The sequence below is a fragment of the Syngnathus leptorhynchus genome, chromosome 18, assembly GCF_054491065.1.
Source record: "Syngnathus leptorhynchus isolate UIUO chromosome 18, UIUO_Slep, whole genome shotgun sequence".
NCBI lineage: Eukaryota > Metazoa > Chordata > Actinopteri > Syngnathiformes > Syngnathidae > Syngnathus > Syngnathus leptorhynchus.
Genome location: NC_141212.1, coordinates 4,956,939 through 4,984,501, shown reverse-complemented (window position 1 = coordinate 4,984,501; position 27,563 = coordinate 4,956,939). Strand labels below are relative to the sequence as shown.

General features: G+C 37.4%; 2 protein-coding genes across 2 annotated transcripts; both read right to left on the bottom strand.

The window, feature by feature from the left end:
• Positions 1–1,352: 1,352 nt before the first annotated feature.
• Positions 1,353–11,541, bottom strand: ptchd4 (patched domain containing 4). Its single transcript, XM_085938230.1, has 3 exons — positions 10,978–11,541; positions 7,414–7,909; positions 1,353–3,016 (listed from the first exon to the last, which is right to left on the bottom strand). Exons 1-3 carry the CDS (start codon positions 11,524–11,526, stop codon positions 1,353–1,355), a joined length of 2,709 nt encoding a protein of 902 aa, XP_085794356.1. The 5' UTR covers positions 11,527–11,541.
• Positions 11,542–13,512: 1,971 nt separating this feature from the next.
• On the bottom strand, positions 13,513–14,783 carry LOC147042556 (intraflagellar transport protein 20 homolog). The gene is made up of 2 exons (XM_085937810.1): positions 14,648–14,783; positions 13,513–14,479 (listed from the first exon to the last, which is right to left on the bottom strand). The coding sequence occupies exon 2, from the start codon at positions 14,466–14,468 to the stop codon at positions 14,070–14,072; it is 399 nt and encodes a 132-aa protein (XP_085793936.1). The 5' UTR covers positions 14,469–14,479; positions 14,648–14,783; the 3' UTR covers positions 13,513–14,069.
• Between the last annotated feature and the right edge of the window lie 12,780 nt (positions 14,784–27,563).

The window sequence follows — 27,563 nt, the reverse complement described above, 5'->3', positions numbered from 1 at the left end:
AAGAAATAAGATGAAAATGTAATAATAAAACGAACAAAACCTTAAAGACAAGACATTAAATCTTGGCTTCAAATTGAAAATCTGCAAGTATATACCATTAAAAAAAATATACTGTCCTAACATGAATGAAAAAAAAATTGACATTTGTATACAATAAAATAATGAATAGCTCAGGGATTCTGCAAATTTTTTACAAACCTTCAAGATTTATCAGAAAATACTGATTTATTGTGTTAAAGTGTCAGATGAAAGAAGTATTAAATGTGCATGCAGTGATTGGCAATATGTACTTTGCTTATAATGTAATATGAATTGTGTCATTTGTAGACTCGAGAAATCCAAAGAAAATTCCAAAGTCCACAAATAAATAAATTTAAATTTGAAAATTTGCTCCACCTCAAACTTAATCAAAGTAACAGTTATTGCTGCTTTCAAATAATAAATGATCATGCGCTCAGATATAAACGTCCAAACATTCAAAATCCAATTCATTAGTAACTCTTACATGTTATCACAGCAATAAATGAATCCTGCATCATGTAGATAAAGAAAAAATAATCAGGATGGGAATCATAAACAATTTTTTTTTAGAACCGGTTTTCCATTATAGGAATTAGTTGTTTACTTGCGTGATAATTCTACTTATCAATTCCTCAATTTGAAGTCTAATTTTGCATTGTGTTCTGCTGTAAAACCATATTCTGCCTAAGGAAGAAAACCAATCCATGTTATTTTTCTTTTATGTGGGCACACCGAATTAATTGTCAAAATGTTGTGGAAATATGTGGAAAAGATTTGGTTTTCACGTAAAGTCTAGCTAGCATTAGCATAATTCACGAAGCTTAGCATATGGAGGCCACTGTAGACTTTTCAGTTGATGCAACACAGGCAAGTCATCGGGTGACAGGCACAAACAAATCATTTTCACCGTCTATGAAACACACTTGCTCAAATTGACAAACCACCCCTGATTTATTGGTAGTTTCTAATGGTTACATTTCCACTAGCCTGTTTACGCTTTCTTGGCTTCACAGACTGCTTTGCACTTATAGATAAGGGCTGCTAAAGATAAAGTGTGACTTATAAATATTTCAATAGAGCAATCAACTATATATTTATAATTTGTTCTGGTAACCTAGTTTCACATATACTGTACTGAGTAGTAGAACTATAAGTATGCTGTTGGTTGGTACCCAATGAAAGACACTGTCAGAAATGGGAGTGCGTTCAACTAGCTGCTTAGCCGCTATTGGCCGGGAGGAAGCTGTGCTCGGCACAGACGTCTTCACTTGCCTTTATCTTAGAAGTTATCTAATTACGCAATTCAACTAATCACTGTGAAAAAAAACTACTCAGACATTTGTCACGTGATCAGGATTCTCTCTAACGTCAATACACTCAATCTCCTCTCTTTCACGTTCCCTTTCGCGTTCCCTTTCTTTCCGCTTGGCCCGTTTTTTTTTCTTATGTCTCTTTTTGGATGGCGGGAAGAAGGTGAGGAAGACGGGCAGGATGACGAAGCAGTGAAGCACGGTACAGCCGGCCGTGAGGAGCGAACACTTGAACAGTGTGTAGGTCAGATTGGAAGGCACAAACACCAAAGGTAGGATCCCAATCACAAAGCAGGATGTGTTCTGCAAAATGGCCGCACCGTGTTCCTCCAGTGCCAACTTGATGCACTGTGTCCTCGTGTGCTCGGTGGCCAACACAAACGTGTATAAGTGTGGTGCACAGTGATCCATGGCGAAGTTCAGGGTATAAATAAGGCACAGGATTGAGATGCTGTCCATACCGACACTCCAAAGAGTCATCAAACCTAAAACGCCCAACTCCACTGACGTAACGGTGAGGATGAGCCAGAAGTTCCCTAAGGGGTTAATGACCAGGAAGAAGGTAAGGATAAGGATGGTGAGTACACTAAAGCCTGAGGTTAGGATTGGAGAGATGACAGAGGAACTATAGCGGTCCATGAACACAAATGTTGGATTGAAGGCAATGAATTTGATACCGTCTATCAGCATGAGAGGTCGAAGCTTCTCTAGAAGCTCCACCACCTCCTCACGTTTCTTTTCCGTGGTCCGTGCCACTAAATACATGCGCGAGGCGATGATATCGTACTCTTTTGTGTCACGGTTTTTGGAGAATATGATGTCCTCTGTGAAATGCTGGTATTCGGGGCTCCTCAGGAACGAGCTTTTGAGAATATTGACAAAGTCGCTCTTGGTTGATGCGCTCACATTCACCACGCGGAGATAGTGGAAAAAGTTGTCAATCCATGAGATCTTATTGAAGCCGTGACTGAGTGTCTTCAAATGCTCCTGTACTGTGGAGTTCCAATACTCAATAGGCTCATAAATGTAAAAGCCAATCACAGGACTGTAGTTGCTAAAATATCTCTGCTGAGTCAACGCATATGAAACACTCGGAGAGTTACTCGCCAGAAGGTTTACAATATTGGAACCGTCGCTGATTTGTAAACATCCCATGAATGAAAACGAAGCATAGATGAGATAGAGAATAACCACAAAGGGTTTGACATAGGTGTTGGTAATCCACTCTGTGTAGTGTTCGCGAAGAAAGTGCTGGATGAAGTGATTCTGGTAAGGGACACTGTCATGGTGTGTCGAGAGGTCATGGCCATCACTCATCATGGTTTTAAACCAAGTGGGTTGGCGGTCCAGATATTCCACTGAAGGAATTTTACAACAGAAAACACTGTGGTAGCGGTTCTGCTCCAGTTGTCCAGCAAACACCAAGCAGGAGCCGTAGAATGAGAAAACGTAGAAGTAGTTGACCAAGATGGCTACACACATGCTCTGGCAGAAAATCTTCACTGACTCAATATTGGTGAAAGGACTCGCTCCCATGCCAAATGTGATGATGTAGAGCGAGCTGGTCATGGTGTAGCACACCATCACGTCGGCAAAAGCGTCAGCGACGCGTTCCTTGAAAGGCAGGTTTTCCCTTGTTCTCCTCCAGCCTGCCAGAAGTTCGAATACACCTTTGGTTCCATGACCTATAGAACACGAAAAAGAATACATGATAAGGGAACATTCTCAGAGACTTTTTTTCAAACTTCGTAATGTTTATCTTCTCCTTATTTATGTTCAATCTGTAATTGACTCGATCAAGATGGCCGACAAGTCTATCAAGATGGCCGCTTTACACGAGTCTGTCTCCCACTGGTATTGGACAATTTTTTTTGCATTAATTGAGAGGAACATGTCCCTTGCTTGCTCTGCAGCTATTGAAATTTTCCTCAAGAAATCAATCTTAAAATAAAATAGTTTGTCAATTTAAATACTGTAATTACCTGATGTTGAATCTACTTTATATAGATTTTTAAATTCGTCCAGTAATTTGCTTGCACAATTGCTTTGTTTTGTTTTTTTCTCTCCCCTTACATCATGATGAACTGGCTAATAATGGCCTTCATAACCAGCTGCAAAGCCCCATCACCTCTTCCCTCGTGTAGGGGACATACAGCTTGTACTGTCTGGCCGCCACTGCAGCAGTTAGTCAGCAAACGGGGTTGGCTAAAGAGCGAGGGAAGGATAAGCATCTGTAGCTCAGTATGAAAGGACGCAGAGACACGAGGCATTGTATCTACCCTATCCCACTTCAGGGCTCAATGTATTGTAGGAAAGGGCAGTTTGTCAACAGCTGTCCACCAGGCTATTTTTTTTTCTTGAGGTGTGTGCATGTGCATGTTTTGTGTTCAATAATCCAACAACCTGATCACGACTTTCTAATAATGGAAGCCTTGGCTGCATTTGCCCCTTTCGTCCTCCCTTGGCCCACAGCAAAATGCCACTGAGTCATTAAACTAAATCACTTCACTGAAACCTTTGTGGCTCTCACATCCCCAAAACACATCCATCACATGGCAAGAGAGCGTGGCTACTCCTCCTACTCGCCATACAGTCTTCCAATCAGGATGACTGCAGGAATGACGGCAGAGATGAGATCGCAAGGGGGACTGCGGATGAGATGGAAACTCAGTAAAAATGCATGAGGAAAGTCATCATATGGCAACGAATAGAAGAAGAAAACAAAAAAAAAAAAACTAAAAAAATTATATTTGATATATATTTATATATATAATTTCATCAGGATGAACACTGGAGTAGATTCAATGATGGGAGTCGATAAAAAGGTGTGCTGAGGATGATCTATTTTTAAATGGGACATGCTGCAGGAAATGGGTGCTCAAAAGGATTGACTATAGCTAAAAATAGCATCGAGGAATGTCAAAGTGTTGCATTTTTAAAGGGTCATAGCCAATCAAACAAATGCATGTTTAGTTCCACTAAGTTAGTTTTAAAATTTTTTGTGTTATAATTTTCTCGTGAAGTTAGCTCATAAATAAAAATAAGAACCAGACAGCGATATTTTTCTTTTGCTGTTGAATCACATGAAAAATAATTCGATTTATTTTTCTGCCTAATGTGTTGATGTACTTCCTGTACTCTATGGCCTAAAGTTGATTGCAGATTGAGAATGGAAGGCATCCAATAAATTATTCTGTGATTCATCCAGGCAACAGTGCATCCATATCCAACCATGACAATGGAGACCACTCAACACAAAACTGGCAATTACTCAATACGTAAGTCTCACAATACAATTGGATTTATTGCGCTAAAATCACAGTGGTAACATCCATCTTTAGAAACTGGTGTCCTTGAATAACCAGCTGAAACCATCCATATGCTGGACGAAAACTCGCATCACATTTCTTGCCATCTTGTGTATGTGTGAAAAGATAAAAAGGACACTATTGCAAAGAACCTTGAGATGAACTCCATTTAATATGTACCGGTAAATACTCAGCATGACCTCTTTGTGCACTTTAACACTGAGTGGGTACAGGAGCCAAGAACTATTGTGTTTTTAAAATGATCTCTGGATGGTTGAAAATAATCTCTCCATTAGGGCTGTCACTGTCGAATATTTTTCTCGATTATCTGTCAATTAATCGAATAATCAGATCTAGTTTTATTTCCGTTAAATTGTATAAAAAACAATTTTCTCAATGACTGTTTCTTAACAATTTTTGTATTATTTAGTGATTAAAAAAATTAAACAGTTAATGACACCCTGGAAGGTCATTGTTTTCCAAAATAATAGTCGATGTTTGTCTTATTTTGATTAAACACAAATGCTATATGTAAGACATGTAAGACTAGAGAAATAAGATAATTATTACTTTTGAAAACGTGAAATAATAAATTTGGACAATCACAATGGCTTGGAATGATTACTCAAGTAAAATACATGGTCATTAATTTGCTAATCGATTTGTTGTCGATTAATCGATTAATTTTGAGATCTCTACTCTTTATCTGTACCGTAGCAACAGGTAGCAAAGGCTGTTTCAGCCCTGAGCAGAAATCCTGAAAAGATGTGTGTGTGTGTGTGTGTGGGGGGGGGGGGGGGGGGCAACATTAAAACAGTATTAAAATACTGCTTTTCGATGCGGCCAAGTGGACCAGCACTCATTTCACTCCACTTATCCTACTACATCCAACTTTTTAGTCACCAGCAAAAAAGGGTCAAGTGACAATTGACACTATTTATGGTGAGATTGTGTTTCGTCCAGACATTTTTCAATATGCAGCTCAAACATCTGAAGAAAAAGTAAAAGCAGTTGAATCCCAACGCTGCACTGCATAATAAAATGGTATGGCCGCTTTATTATTATTATTTTTTTGCTATGTTATCACTGATAATGACACAAACATACAGAATAAATTTGGATTCTGTGTCTTGCTGCAAAAAAAAAAAAACAGCAACAGAGGATTTGATAATGTACATTAAATGACAAATTGCTTTTGCAGCTGGGGGCGAATTTTGCAAAACTCGTTTTAAACCCACCAAGACTAAGAAAATGCTTTTGCTTAATTGAGTGCTTTTCTGAAAACAGAAACATTCGCCACTCCGCCACACAAATTGGACAAGATAAAATGAATATTGCAAGTACAACAAACTGTGATGAATAACATGTTTGCCGCTGATACAAAATTTCAAGTATATTCTTTTTGTTTTTAAAAAATACAAATACTGGTGGAAAAATCTGGCATGTCTGTAAAAAAACAGCCAGGAGAAAAATTCTTCTCGTGCAACCACAAATTAATTGCACAACAATAGGGAATACTTCTGAAATGCGTCCCTGTGCTCTGACAAAAAAAAAAAAAACATCGCAGTCAACATATTGCTGTAGCTGCAGGCTAACTCATTAACACAAAACTAGAAACTTTTTTTTTTTCCAGTAAACTGGGCCAAATTCAAGATGTTCTGAATACTGTAGTTAGCCCTTGCGGGGATTTCTCATCATTAATAAAATAGGAAAATATACAGTAAGTCTCAACATGGGGGGCCACATTAGTTAGATTGGTCCTTCAAGTAAAAAAAAAAAAAAAAGCTAGTATCCATTTCAGTTGGCAAGCCTGATGTGACGTTGCTACAGCGATAGGAGGAGGATGTGTCAGTCAGAGCCTCCGGGGAGGAGGGTGGACATCTGCTGTCTCTAAGGTCCTGTCACATAAAATTATAGACTTAATCAAGTCCTCTCCGTTTCTTCGTCCGTCTCCTGCATTGCCTCTTCTGTCCTTTTCTCTCGCTATATGTTGTTGTCATGCCATTTGTCATGTTTTTATTGACCTTTGCTCCTTTTTCTCAAAACCATCCTCCTCCCTCTGGGTCTCAAGTTTGTGAATCCATTTTTTCCTATATTTTACTTAAACTTCATTCAGACTGCCTACATTAGGATTGAATCGAATCGGATTGTGGAAAAAAAACTGTGCCAGAATTACAGTTAGGATTTTTTGGTGGCCTGCAGTATTGCTGCCAAATTGAAATGCCGGATTACAATATACTGGGAATAAGCTTCTTTTTTTTTTTTTTTTTTTTAAAGGCGTTTACCAGTGTCCAGATTGTATTTTATGGATGTGACAAAATTACAGAATCACAGATTTATATTCATACAACATTTGAAGGCAGTTCCATACTGTTTTCAATAGATTTAAAAGAAAATTAATGAAATAAAAAAAAGATAAGATAGCTCAAATTACTAAAAGACTAAGAGCAACATTTTTAAAAACATGAGTTGAATGAATATGAGTGAGGGGTAAACATGTTTTTCTTTTACTAAAACCCCAAAACAATTACTATTGATCTTAGAAGAAGAAGAAAAAAAAATCACTGAATGAATCAATGTAACACCGAGCAATTTCTTTTGATAAAATTATATTAGATAATAATAAAACTTTGTTTTGCAGGACAGCTAAGACAGCTAAGGAGTTAAAACCTCCGAAAATGTATAGAGAATTGAAAGCACAAACAGGAATCCGAATTTTGTTTTATCTCGCTCAACAATTACATCAGCATAAAATGAAACACTCTCATACTTACCCATAGCAAAGAATGGAATCCCGAGGAGTGTCGAATTGAATTTGCCATCTGATATGAAAAAGATCCCTGCGGCTGTCACGTTGGCAATACAGATGGTCAACACCCCCAGGAGGCCTAGAAAGGGTTTCCCCCTCAAACAATCCCGCATGGAGCTGGATATGGTGGCGGCCAGGAGCACCAACACCAGGCTAACCAACACTTCCCCTTTGGCTAGCACACCTGTCTGATGGAAGTCTCGCCACAAGCTGAAGGAGGTGAGGGAATGAATATGGAGCTGGTCTGGTCCGTGAGGAGCTTCGGCAGTTGACAGCCGAGTGACCAGGGCGCAAAACTCATTCTCCCAGCGCTCTGCGATGGCATCCTGCACCACAGGTCCATTGTTACGGAGGTAGTAGGTAATTTGGACAGCACTGGCGAACTTGACTTGTTGGTCCCGGCTGTTGGGTGAGAAGGACACGCCTCCCAGTTGATGACCGATGAAGGACACTCGACCATCCTGCAAGAGGTTTAAAGGACACGGGAGTCAGCATTCATCAAATTACTGAACTGGTATATTGCAGTACTTTGTTGAGCAGCAAAGCATGACTGTTAGAACCAATAAAGGTTTCTGATTTCACTGATTTACAAGCAAATTTACAAAGAGAGCATAAAATTCCTAATAAGGTTACAGTGGTTACCAGAAAGTGAAGTGTGGAGAGTCTATGTCGCCAACTTGGTTTCCTTAGCTTAAACTTTCATTTTTAGGATTGGTTGGTCTTGGTCCATGGACCTTTATTTTGAATTTTGGTTCAAATTTGCTGACCTTGGGCCATGGACTTTTATTTTGACACAGCCTTTGGTCACCTGGTCAGTTACCTGATCAGACACCTGGTCAGGTAAAGATGGCTGCTACCACATGGCAGTCTTCCTTAGTAAGTCTCGGTTAGCCAAGATGTTTTTTTTTTTAGTGCTTCAAGCTTACAGTTTGGATTAGCTGCCTGTCATTGCCTCTCCTTGCCTGTCTGCTATCACTTCTCTACAACTGCCATGCCTACCTCCATGTCGGACATTCTTCCTCCATCTCCAACAAGGTATGAACAACAGCCGTACACAGTGTTTCAAAAAAGGCGTGTGACAACAACTATACAACTATATTTGAATTAAAACTGACACTTACATTAACATAAGCAGTGTATTGCATCATGAGGTGTGCCTAATATATTGGTTACTTCAATTGGTCCCATCAAAAAAAAAAAAAAATCACTCTGGAGTATTTTTGACTTGAACTGCTGATTAACTAATTTTGGTTTCTGGCTGAGGTCATCAGGCCAAATATGTTTATTGTGCACAAAAGAATATATATATATATATATATATATATATATATATATATATATTTGACACAATTGCAACCTTTTTGAATTGAATCTCATCATGCGTGTGTACCTCATACCGTTTGCCACTGAGAGCATATTGATTCATATGAATTAATCTTTTTTTGGAAAGGTTAATGTGATATTCAAGGATGATCTTGACTTGCTTTTATTGCCTTGTACACATATGGACAGCGGATCCATTCTTTTATTACCCTGCATACACCTATATCAGCTAGGACCACTGCCTCAACCACTCTACCATCTTCCTCTGGTCTTTACTTGTCACATGCTGCTGTTGAATCCCCCTGTTGTATAATTCAAATATGTGTGTGTGTCGTCATATGGCAAGATGGTTGCTTGTGGTGTGTATGCTGGATGAAACCACAGACTAACTACCATGTCATTTAGTTGATGTTTATTGTGCTTCTTAGTATAGTTAGAAGAAAAAAAAATGCATATATTTAATCATGCTTATCCATCAAACCCTGATGAATCACTAGTTTTGAAATCAGACTAGTAAAAAATGTTCAAATGTTTTAAAAAGGTGAATAATAATAAAAATTGCTAGCAATAGTTATATTTTTAAAGTGAAGACAATTTGTACTCCATGCACAATTTCCTTAGCGGGCCACATAAAACGATGTGACGGGCCGTATCTGGCCCCCGGGCCTTGGGTTTGACACCGATGATTTAAGGGATCTCTTTTGTGATTGGCGTAACTTCTGCCCTGCTTGGATGTGGGGTCAATCATAATTGGTAATTTTCAAGCAAAGGCCAGCAGATCTGTAAGAGGCAAGGCTCCGCTGCTTCAGCCAATCAAAGGAGCTTCTTTCATTTCCTTGCGTACGAGATCCTCGATATAGCTGAAGCACGTCTAGAGTGAAGTAGGCACTTGAAGACAGACCCCTTCTTTCTTTCAGCTGAATAATAGAAAGACACGTTTCTTTTGTGTCTGTGGTTTGTCTATGGTCTCACGCTAAAAAAAAAAATCGATTAAGTTCTCAATATATCTCCTGGACCGTTTTACTTCATTTGGAACTCGGGCAAACCCTTCTCTGATTGGCCAATTACAGAAACAGGTCAAAGTTCAGCGACATCAACGCACTAAATTATTGTTTCAAACAGGGTCACTTGCCCTGTAAAAACTTGACTTCTAGTGCAAACAAAAGATTTTTAGAAAATTCCCCAAAATGGCGTCACGTTGCTATGTTTATCCGAGCCTGGCAACTGAGACAAAATATATTGCGGAAGGACAATGAATCCATCCATCCATTCTCTGTCCTCATTCAGAAAGCGGGGAAGCTGGAGCCAGTTGACTTTTGGGGTGAGAGGCTAGGAATGTTTTTCCCTCTTGCAGACTTTTGTCTATAGATATTTTTGCCCTTTTGACTAAAACAACATATCCAACCTATTTCTTTTTATTGAATGACACTAAAACAACAAATGATATATCATATTGAGTTAAATTTATGGATCAATAACAGGACTGTCCAAATATTGTACATAGAATGCACCCATGATAATTTAAGCCAACACATGCTGCAGAGTAGCACTATTTCATTCATCATTTTTTTTCACAGCCAAATAGGGGAATAAAGGGGAATATAAATAAATAAAATTGAAAATTATTTTTAAAAAAATACACTTAGAATGATGCAGCAAGTACATACACAAGTCACACCGCAACAGCAGTGCTGCATTACCTCAAAAAACAATTAGCAATTGTTGCAGATTGGGGACTCCAAGCTGTATGAGTGCAGTATGAGGTCACAAGGAAAAATGGAAATTGAATTCTAATGTAGTCTGATAGCTATTGCAGTCATGCATGTGTTGCCTGGAGATGGCAAGAGGGAACCACTGCATAAAAAAAAGGAGGATATCCCCATGTGTGTGCATGTGTGGAAAGATGAACACCCAATGGGAACAATCAATTCACCAAAACATGGAAAGATGAAACCTAGAAAAGCTCATCTAGTTTATGAAGAGGGTCCCCCCCTCATATGCTGTTATGTACCTCACGCGGCTCCACCGTGGACCAATGCACAAGGCACCATAGTGCAAATGCTGCATTCATTCAGAAATCGTGGACGCCTTATTTGCATTCTGCACCATCATAAGTATGTTTTGATAGAAGAATACGTCGTGGATCTTTAACAACAACAAGGCCTACTTGCTTTTTTTTTAATCTAATGCAATGACTCCGACTCACCTTTAACGTCGTGTTGGGGTAGCTGACGGGCACCTTGTGAAAAGTGCTGTTGGAAAGCACCGCCTGTCTGATATCTTCGAAGATGGTGATGATATCATCCAACATGCAGCTCTTGTCTCTGTGGCTCAGCACGCAAAGGTGCTCGAACGTATAGTTGAATCCTTTATAATTGACTCTCAAATCCAACACTTGCTTGTGAACTTGCAGCACCTGATCGGCCACCTCCAAAATGTTCCCCCCGGACTTGGCCAGTAAGATCAACCTGCCATATCTACCAGGGGTGTGTAAATCCGAGTACAGCTTATGCTTAGACTGATCGATGTGAAACAGGCTGTTGGCCAGACTTCGTTCAATCTTTGCCAGGCTGTGCGTCGGTGCCACCAACAGCTCAAGGTCCGTCTCTGGCTTGAATCGGCTCAATACCGTAGATCCAAAAATGATGGTGAGAACCGCGGGCACGGTGAGAAAGAAAACAGGATGTCTGCTAACAAATAAGCCTAACCAGTAGAAGGAAGCCTTGAGCCCTCTGTGTATCACTTGCCGCAGCATCCTCCACAAAAATCCAGCTTGCAGATGCTCCGTCTCCTCCGATGAAGCACATGTGACATCAGACTCGCGTTTCCCGGCTCGATCCAATTCGTAAGAGAAATAACGCCATGCACACATACGCGCGTACACATACACACACCTGGAAAGACAGCATTGCAGCAATTCGCCGCAAAGACGCGCGGAGAGTTAGAGCGACAATCGAATAGTCATTCATTCATCTTCATCTGCTTCTCCAGAAGAATCCGTCTTGTTTTTATCATTTCCAGCCATTGCGTGTAAGAGGGGGGCGGGGAAGGGGAGGGGGGGAAGAGCCGCGCTTGTCCACTTGACTGTAGCGACTGCACACCAGTGACGAGTGGCGGCGGTGTGAAATGTGGATGCGCGTGTGCATGCGCGTCTGGCTGCACACATGTTTTTGTCAGCGGTTGCGGTATTTATGGGTTTAATTGGATGAGTGCAAGATGGCAATGGAACGGGGTGATGTTTGGTTATTTAAGCAACTGGAGAGGCAACAGGCAACGCAAGCGTGGTGGTAAAACGCCCCCCCCCCCCCCCCTTTCCTTCCATGTAAGCCTTGTGCGGAGATTTCGTGCTGGGTGGGTTGCACTTGCACCAGGTCATGTGACGCCGAGAGAGAAAATTACACCACTCATTCCAGCTGTTTTTTGCATGAACTGGATGATTATTGAACAATTGTTTGGGCCTCCAGAAAAGGGGGGCGTTTAAAATAAAAAAATAACTGTATAAACCACCCAGCTCAACACTGATCATATATTTTCTGTGCAGTTTAAATGTAACTGCATTGGCTATAATCAAGCATCAGTTGAGTGATTGACTCTCAGCACACATCAAGAGATGCATATGGAATAAACACACACACAGTCCAAGAAGGACCCCAGTCAGCAGCCCACTACTTCTGCTAATCAAGTCAATGGTACATGCATATTTTACATTCATGCAGAGCACGTCTTGTGAGTGGGTACATAAAGCCTTTTGCCTACCCTGATGCACAATGAGCATTTTTTTTATTGTCCATTCGATAGTATTGAAAGATTAGTCAAAATATAAAATGATTTGTTTTCATAAAGCTATCCTCACAGGATGTCCTTGATATAAAAAAAAGTAAAACACTTATTTACTGCTAAGGTGCCTGAATTGAGGTTTTTGTTTTGTCTTTGAATGACCTGGAATCGATGCTAATACTGCTGAGTGCTAACGTGTCTGTCAGTCACCTCACATATGTGGGGAACTGGTTTATTGACTACAGTCAGGGATTAAACTTTATCCTTGACTTGTTGGGAACATCCCACCTCTGAAGAATCTATTGCAATTTTGGACCTATTACATTTGTGGAACTGTGCAAAGAAATGAACATCAAGCATTTTTGGAGACAATTCTGTCATTCCTCTCTCTACAGTCAGATTATATTAAGAGCTAAAGCAGACTCATTCACCAGGCCATCCTGTTGTCACATTAAATCTCTATGCAGATCATGAAGATCTAAATCGAGAGGACTTGATGTGATATGTAAGGCTGCCATGACTATCTGATGTTTTTCTTCTTGTTTAACAATAAATCAAAAACACTTCGTTTGCTTGAGGAGACACAGCACCTGACTCGGGAAGTATCATTTAAATCTTCTCTACACCAGCCAGATAAAATATGAGGGCATGGAAGGAGAAGCGTTGGATTATTGCATAAAAAAAACGTATGTTTGAATTCTGATGCGGGAAATTGTGTTGATTATCTGATTATTTGAATCAGGGTGTGGGAAATACTCAGGATTACAGACGTGCAGTGGGTTAATAATTGATATTGGAACTATATGAAGAACACTTGAGCTAACACCTCAGCATTATGCAGAGCATGCTTTGAAAATCTACAGATGCAGTCCATACTAACAATGCCCTGAAGGATTGGATTTGAAGTTGTGCACAAGCACTACAATTCCCCTTCTGGGTTTCTTCCACCGCGTACCCACATGAAAAGATCTTGTTTTCCTAAGGGAGAAAGCAAGTGCAGATAAAAAAAAGACAAGATTATAGTTTAGAGATAGATTTACCTCCTGTGCAAAAAGTTAGCAAGATTTGAATTAGAATTCACATGTACTTTCCTTTTATTGATTTCGAGTTGTAGTAGCTAGCAAAGAAATATATAGTTGTACTCTAAAAGTCTGTGATGTATCATGTCAGATGAGCAGCAATCATTTTCTAAATAGGCCACAACATTTTTCCGAATGACAATAATATTAAAGCAAAAAATAAAATACACACTACGCATATCAAGAGCTGGTGATGATAGAGAACAATAAAGAAAAAAATCAAATAAAACGGCGGGAGGGTTATCTATCATACAGTATTTGATTAAAAAAATAATTTGCTACAAAAAATATGGATACAATTGGAGAAGTTGAGCGTATGCTAAACCACAAATTTATTACTAATTTGTTTATTTATTAATTTATTACACAAATTTATTTACAATTTTTTTACCACATTTATTTTCCAGACATTGACATGAATCCACTTGTCTCCATCTTAAGATCACTTCTGCAAAATGTATTGATTAATAAATTCATTTTGTTCTGCTTCTACTTTCGAAAGGGTCTCATACTCAACACGATATCTCTTGAGTTGCATCATCTTCTCTGTAATAAGAGCTGCAAGTTGCTGCTGCTGGGCCTCTCTTTGCTTTGCCACAAACTTCAGCAGGTTTCTCGTTCCAAGAGCCTTCAACTTTTCTCTCTCTGTCTCATTTGCCAACTCATCCACCAAGTCCATAAGCCCTCCGATGATCTTCAAAAACTGTACGATTTTATCCAAAAAATCTTTGCAGTCTTCTCTGAGCTCCGACGTCTTTTGGCTGACGTCTGGCTCGAGTGCACGTAGTTTGTTGAGTTCATCAAAATAACAGCCCGCCTCTGCCAATGCATCTTTGGCCATCGTCTGGGCAACTGTGTAATTCATCAAATGCAGTTTGATTGATGAACAAAAATACTCTGATGTCTTAAGTCAGATACATTAGTATCATTAAAATACCTAATATATTTTTAAATTGTATTTCTGATACAAAATCTTACTCTTATTAACTCATTATTGACATAAAGATCAATAGAGTTCACCTGGCTGTAGAAGTTGGATATCAATCAATATCTTGGATACCAATCGGGACCACAGGATTCATTTTGTGTTCTCGATAATTCCGTTTTCGACAACTGTTTTTCTGCCTTGAGGTACATGTGTTTATGACAAAAAAAACCAAATCAAAGCTTCAACATGACATCATATGTTTATGTTTAAGCCTCACTGGCTGATATCATCAGAAAAATATCATTGTATGACATTTGTGTTAAAGTGACTTCAAAAGAGTTTTTGACAGACCAAAAATATAGTTAAGACTGTACTGTTGGATTTAAATCATTATATTTAGTTTTCCTAGAAAATAAAACAATTCAGTAATAATGCCAGAGGGACAGAATGAATTTCTCAGAAGAATTAAAGTGATTTGGAATCTCAGTCAATCAAAAGGTTGTTTGTGAAAGAACGTTTCCCCATTCAAGTGGATGAAAATAGAATTAATCTGTTCCGAAAAAGGATTGAATACTAAATTAACAGAAATCCAAGTCAGAGTACTATGGGCATTTGTACTTTTTTTTTTTTGTTGAACAAAGTCCATGATGTCACAAAAAAAAACTGTACAGTAAATACATAGAAGTGTGTTCTTTCGTTTAGCTACCTAGTAACCCCGACACGGAAACATTTCCATTGCAGTAAGAATGATGAATACTTCAGTCCAAATGCAGCAGTCGTGTAACTTTCGAAAAAAATACCATTGACTCAAATTGCTCCATCAATGCCGTGGTGAATAGCATAAAATGAAATTGAGTTCAAAGGTGAAATCACTGGTGACCTAAAGTTGACACCCATCCAGTGATTGACACATCTGTTGATAGCATGGTTGTGTAGAGTCCTGCAGAATGTAAGATGTGTGATGAAGTGAAGTCAAAAGGTCTTGTCAGAACAAAATTGCAGTTCTTTGTCATTTTTTTTTTTATTCCTCCTCTCTAGTTCATGAGCTCACTCCAAAAAAAACATGTGGAAATGATTGTGATGCTACATTGATTAATTGCTGTGAATCATCGGTGTCAAACCCGAGGCCCGGGGGCCAGATACGGCCCATCACATCATTTTATGTGGCCCGCGAAGACAAATTGTGAATCGACTTTGCGTCAATACTTAAATTGCTGATTGTCTTCACTTTTAAAAATATTGCTCGCAATTTCTATTCCCATTTATTTTAAAAAAAATATTTGAACAGTTTTTACTAGTCTCTGATTTCAAAGCTAGTTATTCATCAGTGTTCCATGTGTTTTTGGAAGAAATATAATTCATTCTCCTCCCCCTCTCATCTTCTATTTAGCATGCAACTTGTGTCACCCTCAACCAACCCTTCCCCGCATTGTCACTGTCCCCATGTGTGATGACGATAGAGGGTCTTCCACGTCACTATGTTCTCTATCAGCAATTTACAAGGACTAAAGAATGCTTTCGCTTTTAATTAAGCAAATCAAAATTTGAAATGATAAACCGCTTCGACATGATCTACTTGCCCTACGTCCCTAAGCACCAACACAATTAAAATGGTGAAAAAAAGGATTAATGGATTATTGCAAGACACAAAAATCAGCTTGAGTTTATCTGGAATCCATTTTCACGCCCTTTGTCCAGCACAGATATGGAGTGAGTGTGTGGTTGTGTGTGTGTGTAACCAAGTATCAGCTGTCCATGTGCTTGGTGTGTCCATCCTTGTCGAATTTTGTATATAGGTAATATAGATTAATAATGAATATTATATAAATAGTAATAAATATTTCTCGAAACATGTTCAACTTGATGGGACTAAATTAAACAAAAATAAATAAATAAATAAATAAATAATTGGTAAAAAAATTTAGATAGTTGCTTTATTATCTGTAGCCCAAATAAAAAAAAAAATGCTTTATAACCTTTTCATCTTTCTGAGTCACCAAAAGATCGGCAAATATAAGTAGTTTTTTTTTTTGTTTGTTTCTTTTTTAAGAACAGACCAGTAAGTCATCAAAGAGCCTTGATTGAATGGCTTTGATTTCAAGTACACTAATAACAGAATAATGGATGCTGTAAACATGCACTTATGTTGGGGTTGATGGCATTTTGGCAAAATTACAAAATGAGCCATTTGAGTCTTGAGGAGAGTACAGAATGTTTGACCTCTTGCCATGGTCAGTGTTGTGTAACAGGACAATGGAAGATGACCCCCTCAGATAGAAAAGACTCAGCAAGGCTCAAGGTTGCTGATAAATTATAATGTATTTAATGTGCGTGCTGAAGACAGACCAGCAAAAAGATCCCACAACTTTCTCAAAATAGCTAAATCAATATCGATGTAATGAGGAGTGGCCATGCTGAGACATGATGAGGGAAAGAGCGACCACGACTGTATGAATGACATTTCCCCTTCATATGGCCTTGCCATTATTTTCAAGCTGTCCCTGCATCCAATCCCCTAGTGAGTTATCTCTTCCATTATGACAGGGCCAGGTTCATATTCATACAAAAGCTTGAAGCAGTGTCCTTTGCCTCTGTGATACTCATCTCAAGGTTTGTCCTCTTCATGCACCTTCACCTCAGCGCCAAACCACTTAAACTTAAGTGAAACGCATTAAATGTGGTTTTAATTATGTACAGTTTACAGCAACAATTTGTTACTTGTGAGGTTTGTAATGTAATTTTTTACAAATCACGTCAGTTTTTATACTATAATATAATTAATGTAATATAATATTTATGATAATATAATTTTATAATTTGTACTTTCTGCGTCACATATTTAATATAATATAATTAATATAATATAATATTTATAATAATATTATAATTTTATAATTTGTACTTTCTGCGTCACAGCCACATTTCCAAAAATTCAAACAAGAGTAATGGACCAGCTTCCCAGTCAACTGCAAGGCTCTATTAATATCCATCTACTTTATTTTGCTATTAGAAGTGTGTACATATTGTTTAAAAATAGCTTGTATGCTGAATTCATAATGCGCTGTCAGACTTCTTTTGCCTGCATTTGAAGTTGTGCGTATAAAATAATGGCCCCATTGTCAATCATGCAAAATAATACGACTTTCTTTTCATAGCACAAATTACAATTGTTCTTGTCTGGTCTCGCTTTCCTTTCGATTTGCCTTTTTGGACATTTTGAGGTCCATTCATATGAGCTAATGGATCTCATTTGCTGTCATTGGAGTTTGAGCAGTATGTTTTTTTTTTTTTCCTATTGTGGCTTTTGTGTCTTACATTAGACTTGCAAACCCTTCCACTTTTCTCTGGTGGCATGCATGAGCTCATCTGCCCTGCAGTGAAGATTTCAAAAGCATGCTGCTTTCACATGCAAGCACCTGCTGTCACTTAGAGCTCACATGCCACGTTGACAACATGGATTTGGGTAATGGTCCAGCAACAACAGACACAAACCGTCGAGATCCCACAGGGAGAAAGAGAATGACAATAGAATGCAGAACTCCTGCAGATGTATAAATGGGAAACGGAGGACCAAACAGGATCATTCATCCATCGAAAGTATTTTCTGTGCTAATTAGACACACATAAAAACGTTGTTTTTTTTCCCGAAATTTCGGATTATCAAGCGACATAAACCACCCCTCTCATTGGAAATAACATTTTGATCACAATGAGTTTGATTGGGTCAACAATTAAATATAATTCCTAGCTAACAGCTGGTCGGAATGATCACCATCATTTTGCACTCTGCCAAATGACGCTCATTCATTCAAATGATGTCCAAGCAATATAATGATACATCCATCTCTTAATTTTGCCACAACTGTAAAAAATTGTTTTTCTAGATTTCTTCCTGTTTGAGGAGCAATGGGAACAAACGAACAAATCAATAAGTGAATGTACATATGAACATACAAACGAATAAAATAGTCTCCATCTACATCTATTCCTCAAAATACGCAATTATTTTTCACACATTCTTTCTATTATAACCTTTGTATGTAGAGTTAGCGTGTGTATACTTGACCACAAACTTTATTAAACGCGCGTTTAATAAAACAAAGGCTTGCTTCTCTCTACTGAACTGTGAAGTGCAGCAATTTATTTTTACTAGAGACTGGTGGCTCATAAACAGCTCTGAAGATAGTGGCTAGGCAATGATACATGGACTTTCCCATGTTCACCTTGGACTCTCCTTTTTCCGCTCCATAACATTACACCGAGTAATCGCAAAATGGAAAATGCTTTTTTTACAGTGTGGGGAAATAGAATGTGGATTTACTGGAGTTTCAAGGTACTAAAATGAAATACTGTATATTCTGAGTGTTGAATTGCATTCCTATAATGGAAGCAGAATTTTTGGGAGGGACTACGGTGTTGCAATTGGTTTTTATCCTGGTGCCCCAATTTCAGAGCAAAGGACTTGGAGACTGTCGGAGCAAAAAAAAAATAAAAACAATAGCATTGAGAGAAACAGCATTTTACCCCTGACGAGTACATTCATCAATTATAAAATATTGCTGTGCATTGAACAATTGTCATTGTTGATAATTCTTCAAAACTGCAAGGCACTTCTTTTCATTCACTGATGTCAAAATACTCTTCAAACAGGATGGTAAAAGAATTGCTGTGTCTCAAGCTGCATTTTCAATCAGAATATAGATGAGTACCAAACATGTCCGCCAAGGGAAATGTCAATCTGCACGTAATTTTTTTTCTGCTGTACTTGCACTTAGTGCCTTCTTCCACATTGACTTCACTCTTCATGTCTGCATTGCATGCATGTTAATCACGGAATCGGCAGAATTGATTGGTTGTGATGAGGTTAAATATGTTTATGGTTGTCATGATTACCCGATGTAGAGAGTTCTGTAAAACAATAAACGGTTATTAGTGATCAAAATAAAAAACTGGACCATTTTTAAGTGAAAAATAAATTACATTTCCTTGTCAATTAGACTTTTTTGGGTTTTTTTGGCTGACATTTGATGTAAATGACAAAAACTAAAAATATATATACGTATTAATAAGCAGGGAAGCAATCGTTTCCAGGACCAGCAATTTAAATAAACTCATCAATTAATAGAGATAATTTCATTTTGAAAGAACAGGACAGCCACAAAACAAATTGAAGCTCTCAGCTGACACTTTGATTATTGTTACTCAATGAAACCATGTTAGATTGTGTTATCTTTCTCTAGTCATTCATTTTCACCAGCCAGTTGAGCTCATTATACACAGTGATGCTGGAAATGCATTGAGGGGGCATTAGAGGGAGGCAATTTACAGAATGTGCCTGTGTGTGTCTTTTGTGACAGTGCCATGCTGGTCATCTTTTTAAAGTTGTTTTTTTTTTATTCTGGGAGATTTGCAAGTTTCTCTAAGCTTTCATCACAGTGTCACAGTTAGGGCTCATTTGCATATGTGCATCACTCACAGACCCGTAATATAAAAGAATAAGAGGATAAACGTTTCAAATGTGTTAGCAAGTGACGTTTTCATTTTGGTTTGATGACTTAATGTGAGGCCGTGCAGTGTCAAGGGCAGTCGTAATAAACATTGACAAGCTAGTGGCTTGGCAATAACTACTCTGATGGTTTAATGTTGAGTGGACCTTAACCTAAGACCTTTTTGACCAAGTCTTACAGCCATTTTTTTTTTGCCATTATTAATATTATCACCTTGTTGTCATTGCAGTCACATGTGAAAGATCCGAGTTGAAAAAATTATTATATATGTATATATTCTTTTATTATTTCCAGTGATACAGCACTCTTATTTCATCAATAGTTCTTCTTGCTGCATTTTTGTCTTTTGCCCCTTCTTTTATTCCCTCTATCCCTTTTGGTCAGTAGTTTATCTTTGCTCCAAAGTCACAAGAGATAAAACTCCAAATAATGACCCACCATCTGTCCTTCTCATTAAAGTGGAACATATGTTAATGCACTCAATATGCAGCACTCCTGTGTTCCTGCTAAGTCAAGGGCAAAATTGAATTTCTCCAAGAGATTGCATGTCTCAAATGCATTATATTTTGCTCAATCATTTATACGCTTTAATATTTTTTTCCCCCCTCACTAGAAACCTCAGCATTGAAGCCTGACACATGAAAGTATCACGAGCCACTCTCATTGGAAGCAATCACAGATTAGCTTTCCTCACGCTGGATTTCACGATATGTTTAAGTGCCCAATTTTGATATAATATCCGTTTACATGTAGATAAATGCCACACAATAAAAATGTCACAAAAAGTATGAACACAGAACTAATAATATTATTGTCAAAATTTATTAAAATAATTAAATAAATAAATAAATAAATAAATAAAAATGGCCAGTTCTTCCTTCTGGAATGACCTACCCTTAGGTGGAGAAAATATCATTAAAAATGATGTCATATTTGAATTGAATGCCATATTTTCTATTTTTATTCCATGCATTCTTTTGCAACAATACATGCAACAATTGTCTTCAAATATGGAGTTCATGAAGGCCTAAGCTCCTTAGGAGTGCCCACACTCAATAATGTTTGGGAGCTTTATGTGTGGGTCTGGTTTGATGAACTGATGCCGCAACTGCATTCCTTTTATTCTCTAAATCCCCCAAAAGACCTTGAGCCAAACAGTTCTTGCAGCTAAGCTTTAAATCTTGCCCCGTCCCTTGATTCAAATGCAGTGACGCAGTGTGTTTTTATCAACGGTTGAATGTGCGTGCAGACACCTCCATCGACATTAAAATTCCAACCAGATTCAAACATCCAACTTATTTATGAAAACAAAAATCATCATAATATTGAGATTTCTCCTAACTGAGCTATATTTTATAATTTACTGTGCATGCAAGTAATTATGTTTTTCTCCAACAAATGACATTCTTGCTCAGAGGTTGTTTAAAAAATGGAAAACATAACTGTGGGAGATGACGAAGCAATTAACTCTCGAATAAAATCTGTGAACCTTGCTTCTTTCATAAATGCTGCTGTTGAAATCATTTTTATATAATATATATACCTTGCTCATGAATGTAAAGTCACATTTGATCTTTGACCCTATTTAACGAGCGATCAATTTCCTCGTTAGTTCGCCAGTCTATGACAACAATCAAACTTAAGATGAATGATGTCCTCACAATTAACATAATACCTTCTGGAAATGTGACGGTCACAATGTCTTCACTTTCAAAGGGGATTCCCACACACTTACCCTAATGAGTGATGAGGGCAAAGTGGTGAATGATTACACTTTAGGGCTGAACACTTGGGAGAACAAGTGTTATTTCTAAGGGCCATAGAGAGAGAGAGAGAGAGAGAGAGAGAAAGAGAGTGAAAGAGAGTGAAAGAGAGTGAAAGAGAGTGAAGTGAAGCTAAAATGTTTTTGTAGGCAATGTAAGGGCCTTCACATATAGGCTAAAATCTGCTCCTACAGTGAAACAAGTGTGAATAAATAGTCTACACACCCCTGTCTAAATACCAGGTTTTTACATAAATATTATTTTTTAAAATCCATCATATTTTTCCATTCAACAAGTTATTCTTTTTTCTTCTGAGTGTTTAAATTCTTGTATTTTAAACGTGGAAGGTATCATCCTCAAGGATGTCAATGGTTTCTAAAACCTATTCTATCCATTTCTACCTTTTTATGCTCTTATCAATCACCGGTGAGTGTAATAATAATAATAATATTAATGAAAATAAATAATAATAATAATAATAATAATAATAATAATAATAATAAATCACATTAATTTCCAGAAGAAAAAAAAATCACATTTAGACACTCGTGCTTTTTCTGCGAGGCCGAAATTATGAAACATCGATGTCAAATACAGTACATACACAATAAAAATAGCAATATATACAATACTTTAACATATAAATTCACTACTGCAAAAAGTACCTGAGTTTTGAGAATTGACACTAACAGACAATCAGTCACAGGTGACTGCTACTGTATATTTATTTTATGCCTGCTAACGTAAAGGAAGACAGATTTGTTTCTCTATGGGATCAATGGCTGACTCTCCCTCTGCAGTTTCTCCCTCATTTATCTTCTGGACTTTGATTGCGACATTGTAGCAGCGTGGATAATATGCCTCACTGTGAATGTTGGAGCTCAGCAGTTTCAGCCCTCATCTATCTCTGTTGGATTCTGTTGCCGTTATCCTTTTATCTAGGAAAAACTGACTGTATTTAACACTGATGATAGTTTGGGGTTTTGTTTTTCCATTGTGGCCTACTAGTTTGCATCTGGGAATCATTATTATCTCATTTAGTTCATCTTGAGAATTTGAAAGATCTCTAAAATGGTTTCACCCTTAAAATGACCTACATCCTGTAAAACCCATTAAAAATAAACAACTGGGAGGGTCTTTTCATTCCGTTCTTGCACTTGTACAACTCTGCATCAGAGTTCAAAAGAAATGGGCCAGGGAGTCTGCAGAAAGCCCAGTTGCAACAGTAGAGCGACTGCAGAAATTTCTAGAAAATACTCATTTCTGTGTTTATCGTGCTTTTGGTACATTTTACTAGAATGGTACCTTGGTCAAAATTAAGTGAGTTATGACATCTGAAGTTGAAATAAAAAAGATAAAATGGAGAATGATTTGATTTGGATTAAAAATCTGACATGATACATTAATGGTGCGCCTTATAGTCCGGTGCGCCTTATAAGGACACAGTTTTAAAATGGGCCATTCATTGAAGGTGCACCTTATAGTCCCGTGCGCCTTATAGTCCGGAAAATACAGTAATTGTTGGACCTGTCACAAATTATTACATTACAATTATCTTTACAAATTAAGATGAGGAACACAAGAATACACGCATTAATTTCAAAACAACTATTCATTTCACTGCAGTGTTTTATTAGATTGCTGTCAGTCATGTTCAGTTTGTCAAGTGATGCCTCGTCACTATTAGTACAGTTAAGTGGAGAATGAAATCTCCAGAGAGGACTTTTGACCTTTTGCTAATGACCTTAAAGATCATTATAATTGCTTGTGAGCAGATTATTAAATGCCATTAATGTGTGGTACAGGCCTCAAATGTTAATGTGAAATTTTAGTTAAACTTGTTAGAATATTCTCAGTGTGTAATAAACAGCGGGAGAGCTGCTTCTTCTGTCACTTTTTTTTCTTTCATTTAATATCCATCTTCGTTTTATCATCCCCTTGTAGTCCTTTAGATTATTAAAAGATGTGAGTTCACTGTGCGGCAACCTAGTTTGATGTTATTTTAACTGGATGACTGCAAACCCCAAAAAAAACTAGAGCTCTGTTCATGCATTTCTTGAAAGTACATTCATCCAAACTCAGAAAAGAATCTGCTTTTAAACCTCTGGTTCTATCATTAATCTTTAAACATGAAAATAAATAGATAAAAGTCTCTGATTAAAAAAATAAAATAAAAAAAGTGGAATATTTTTCTTTATAACGCCCAAAGGAGCATCACGCACTGTTGTTTATGTAGTAAAACAAAATGGAGGAAAAAAAAACGAAATCTCTAAAAACCAGATTATAATTGGGGGAAAAATACATTTCAGGATTCTGGGTTAGTCCTGTCAGGTCCAAGATAAATAATGGAGACATTTATATGTACTGGGACTGTGCTGAATTATTTATTTTTACCATGCTTTAACTGGGCTTCCATTTAGCTCTGAGTGCTGAGCCAGTACTGTAAGTCTGAGACTGCAGATTTGAATCAGTCGGGAATTACTTTGCGATAACGTATCCATTCGCAGTTTGCATTATTATGTTTTGATGGTTTGATTACAATGATGAAAAAAAAAAAAAGCGCGGACCATTTGGAATCATTCCCCGGTCAACAAAATAGCTTTACTGATTGATTCATACAATCTGGAACCTTTGTATCAATCAACAGCAGTGACAAATTGAGTCCTCGTTAGCATGTTTAGCATTCAGAGATGGTAGTAAATTTCTTTGCACAACAGATGCGGCTTCGAGAGAACATTGTTCTCCTCAAGGGTCATTTATTTTTAAATTCTAGCTATTTCACTCTCTCCTTTCAGAAATAGCACAGGGAGAGACTGTAAAAAAAAAAAAAGCTGGAGGCGGCCATCTTGGACTTGGTTAAAAGCATAATCCTGGTCACGCTGCATCAGCAGTAAAATAAACATAAGAGAGTGAGGGAATGCCTGAGCTGGGAAACCCCTTTGCACCGAGAGCGTGCTTACTGCAGATATGGTTGAGGCGTGGGTAGGAGATGCAAGAGAATAAAATATTCTGTATTAGCCGCTTACATTCTGATGTTTGGAATTGAAAACAGGAGCAAAATATCGGAGTGGATGGTTGATCTTTTTTTGAAGGAAGAGGTTGAAATATCTAAAATATACTTATTTGCACCCCTTCAAATGATCCAATCAACAACAAATATAAATTCATTGAATCATGTATTTTTATTTGCTTGACCAGGCCTAAATTTCAGGGATTTATTTGAATCAGATAACATTTAATGAATCTACAGTGCCAGAGAATGAAAACATGGACACGTGCAAGTAATTAGATGTGGATGTAGATAAGAACGCAAACATAATAGGAAGGCATTTCAATTAAAGACAACAAACCGAAAAGCCGCCACACCGGATAACAATGCACACAGTCGATTTTTGAGGTAATTGAAAGAAATTCAAGTGTGCCTGATAGTCAATACTATGACGTGCGCAGATTGACCAAATATACCGAAAACAATAGTAGAAGGGGGGAAAAAAACATTTCACAGTCCTTCCGATTATTTTTCTATTTTAATTACAAAACTCTGCCCTGGAACTGCTTGTTTTTTTATCTATAACAGGGGTAACAAACGTATTTTTGTCGCGGGGCCACATCATGGTCATAGTTTGCCTCACAGGGCCATTAAAATTGTCAAACCAAATACATTTTAGAAATGAATGTCTCATATTGTATAGGCTACACAAGAAAAAAGAGAATAATAAAAACTGTTCAAATATTTCAAAATGAAATATTGAAATCAAATCAGATATTTAAAAATTATTTAGAAAGATGAATGGTAAAAATATCCCTATTTTTTAAAAGTGAAAACAATTTGAAATTTTGGAATTGTCATGAATTTGATGCACAATGTCTTCGCCGGCCACCTAAAATAACGTGGCGGGCCGTATCTGACCCCTGGCCCTTGACTTTTGACACCTGTGTCGATGCAAACAGTGATGAATCCTTTTAATTCTTTTTTTTACAATCATCCGATCTTATACAGTTCTCTGCTGTGTGACCGGTGTAATACATCACATTTCTGGACTGACTAGGAGCTGTCTGGTCTGGCTGCACAGGAATTAAGAGCATGTTTTAAAACAGACAGTTGAGCTGTTGAAACAATACTGGTAATGGGTAGTTTCGCAGAGAAAACTGCCTGTGGCCCACCGTGCCTAGAATCGCTAATGAGCTTGCTGTTTACTCTGCAGTGTCTTCAGAGAGGAACAGTTTAACAGCATGCCGCTGATGTATCAAAGGATTTTATTTTGGACGCAGCTTTTTTGCCACGCTTGCTTTGTTCCGTACATTATATCGTTGTAAACAGCTCGCATAAGACAATGAAGTTAAAAAAAATAGTCTGATTCGGATGAAGCAAACAAGCACGGTAGGTTGAAGAGAGCCTTGAAAAATGTCAAAGTCGACAAAGGAAATAATGTGACAATGCACAGTGCAAGGAGACTGTGATCATTTATTTTTTTCTCTCGTTCTATTTCAGGGATTTCAGGCACGTCTCTTGTGATCCATTTTTATCCTTATAACTCTTTTATCTTCGCTTAGCTATTTTTACTACCCATCAGCATGCAGACTTGCAAGCTGATGTAAAGATAGTTTTGACGGTAAGATAAGATACTAATGAAAGATTTTTTTTTCTTTTTTTTTTTAACAGAGCCTCAATCATTTTTACTCAACATTTGAGATATGTCTGATTAACAATTACCACGTTCTAAGCAGTAAGGTTGTCAAATATTTGAGTATTACAACCTGACCTCTGATCAATCTGCTGCATAAATTGACTACAAAACATTTTTATCTGAACATTTAACTCACATTCTATTGTGCTATTTATTGTCAGTATACTTAAGTGTATTGTGGCTAAAATAAATATTGGACTAAAACGATAAAACAAACGCATAAGAATAGAAGAGAAGATTTTTTGAAATCAAAGTCACGACTCTAAGCGTGTGCATGGCTTGGCACCAAGTCTTTTTTTATAATTGAGGCCAACCTTGTACCTCGAGGTGCCTTTTACACAAATTGCAAATCAATATATACAGTACAGTATATCAAATATGTGCCATACTAAAATTCCCTTGCTGGCTCATCACAATGTCTATTTCAGTATGGAAAGCAATTAGAGTAATCAAAATCAAAACAATGCACAATCATTAGAAGTATTGGTCTTCCTGAGAAATTGAATTTCTCATTAATATTTGGTAATAATGGACACCAACTGATGGATGGAAAAAGGATAAAAGTAAACCAAAACCAGTGATAAAAAAAAAAGAAGTGGACAATGAAATCAAACTATTAATGTTTGGTTTCTGCTTTTAAAGAGAAGTACCTTGAGAGTTAAATTAGTTTTATAATGAGGCTTTTGTACCCACACATGTAGGTGCTGTGTTTATGTACACATAAAAAGTATGTGCAGTCAGCAGAGTGGGTGGGACGCCTTGTAAAAACTGCACGTTGAATAATTGATTGTGTACATAAAGCATGGATGGGAGAAGGTGGGAGAGCCTGGAACAAAAAAAAAAAAAAAAAAGATAAAATATAAAAATTATTCTAAACCTAGATTTAAAAAAAAAAAAAAAGCTTGACCTCAAATTTATTTCTTTATGTATTTATATTCAGTTTTATTTATGTATTCATTTATTTATGTATAAATCTAAAGTTAATAAATCCAAAATAAAATAAATCATCTTTAAACTACACTTTTTTCAGTTCAAATAATTTACCAAATA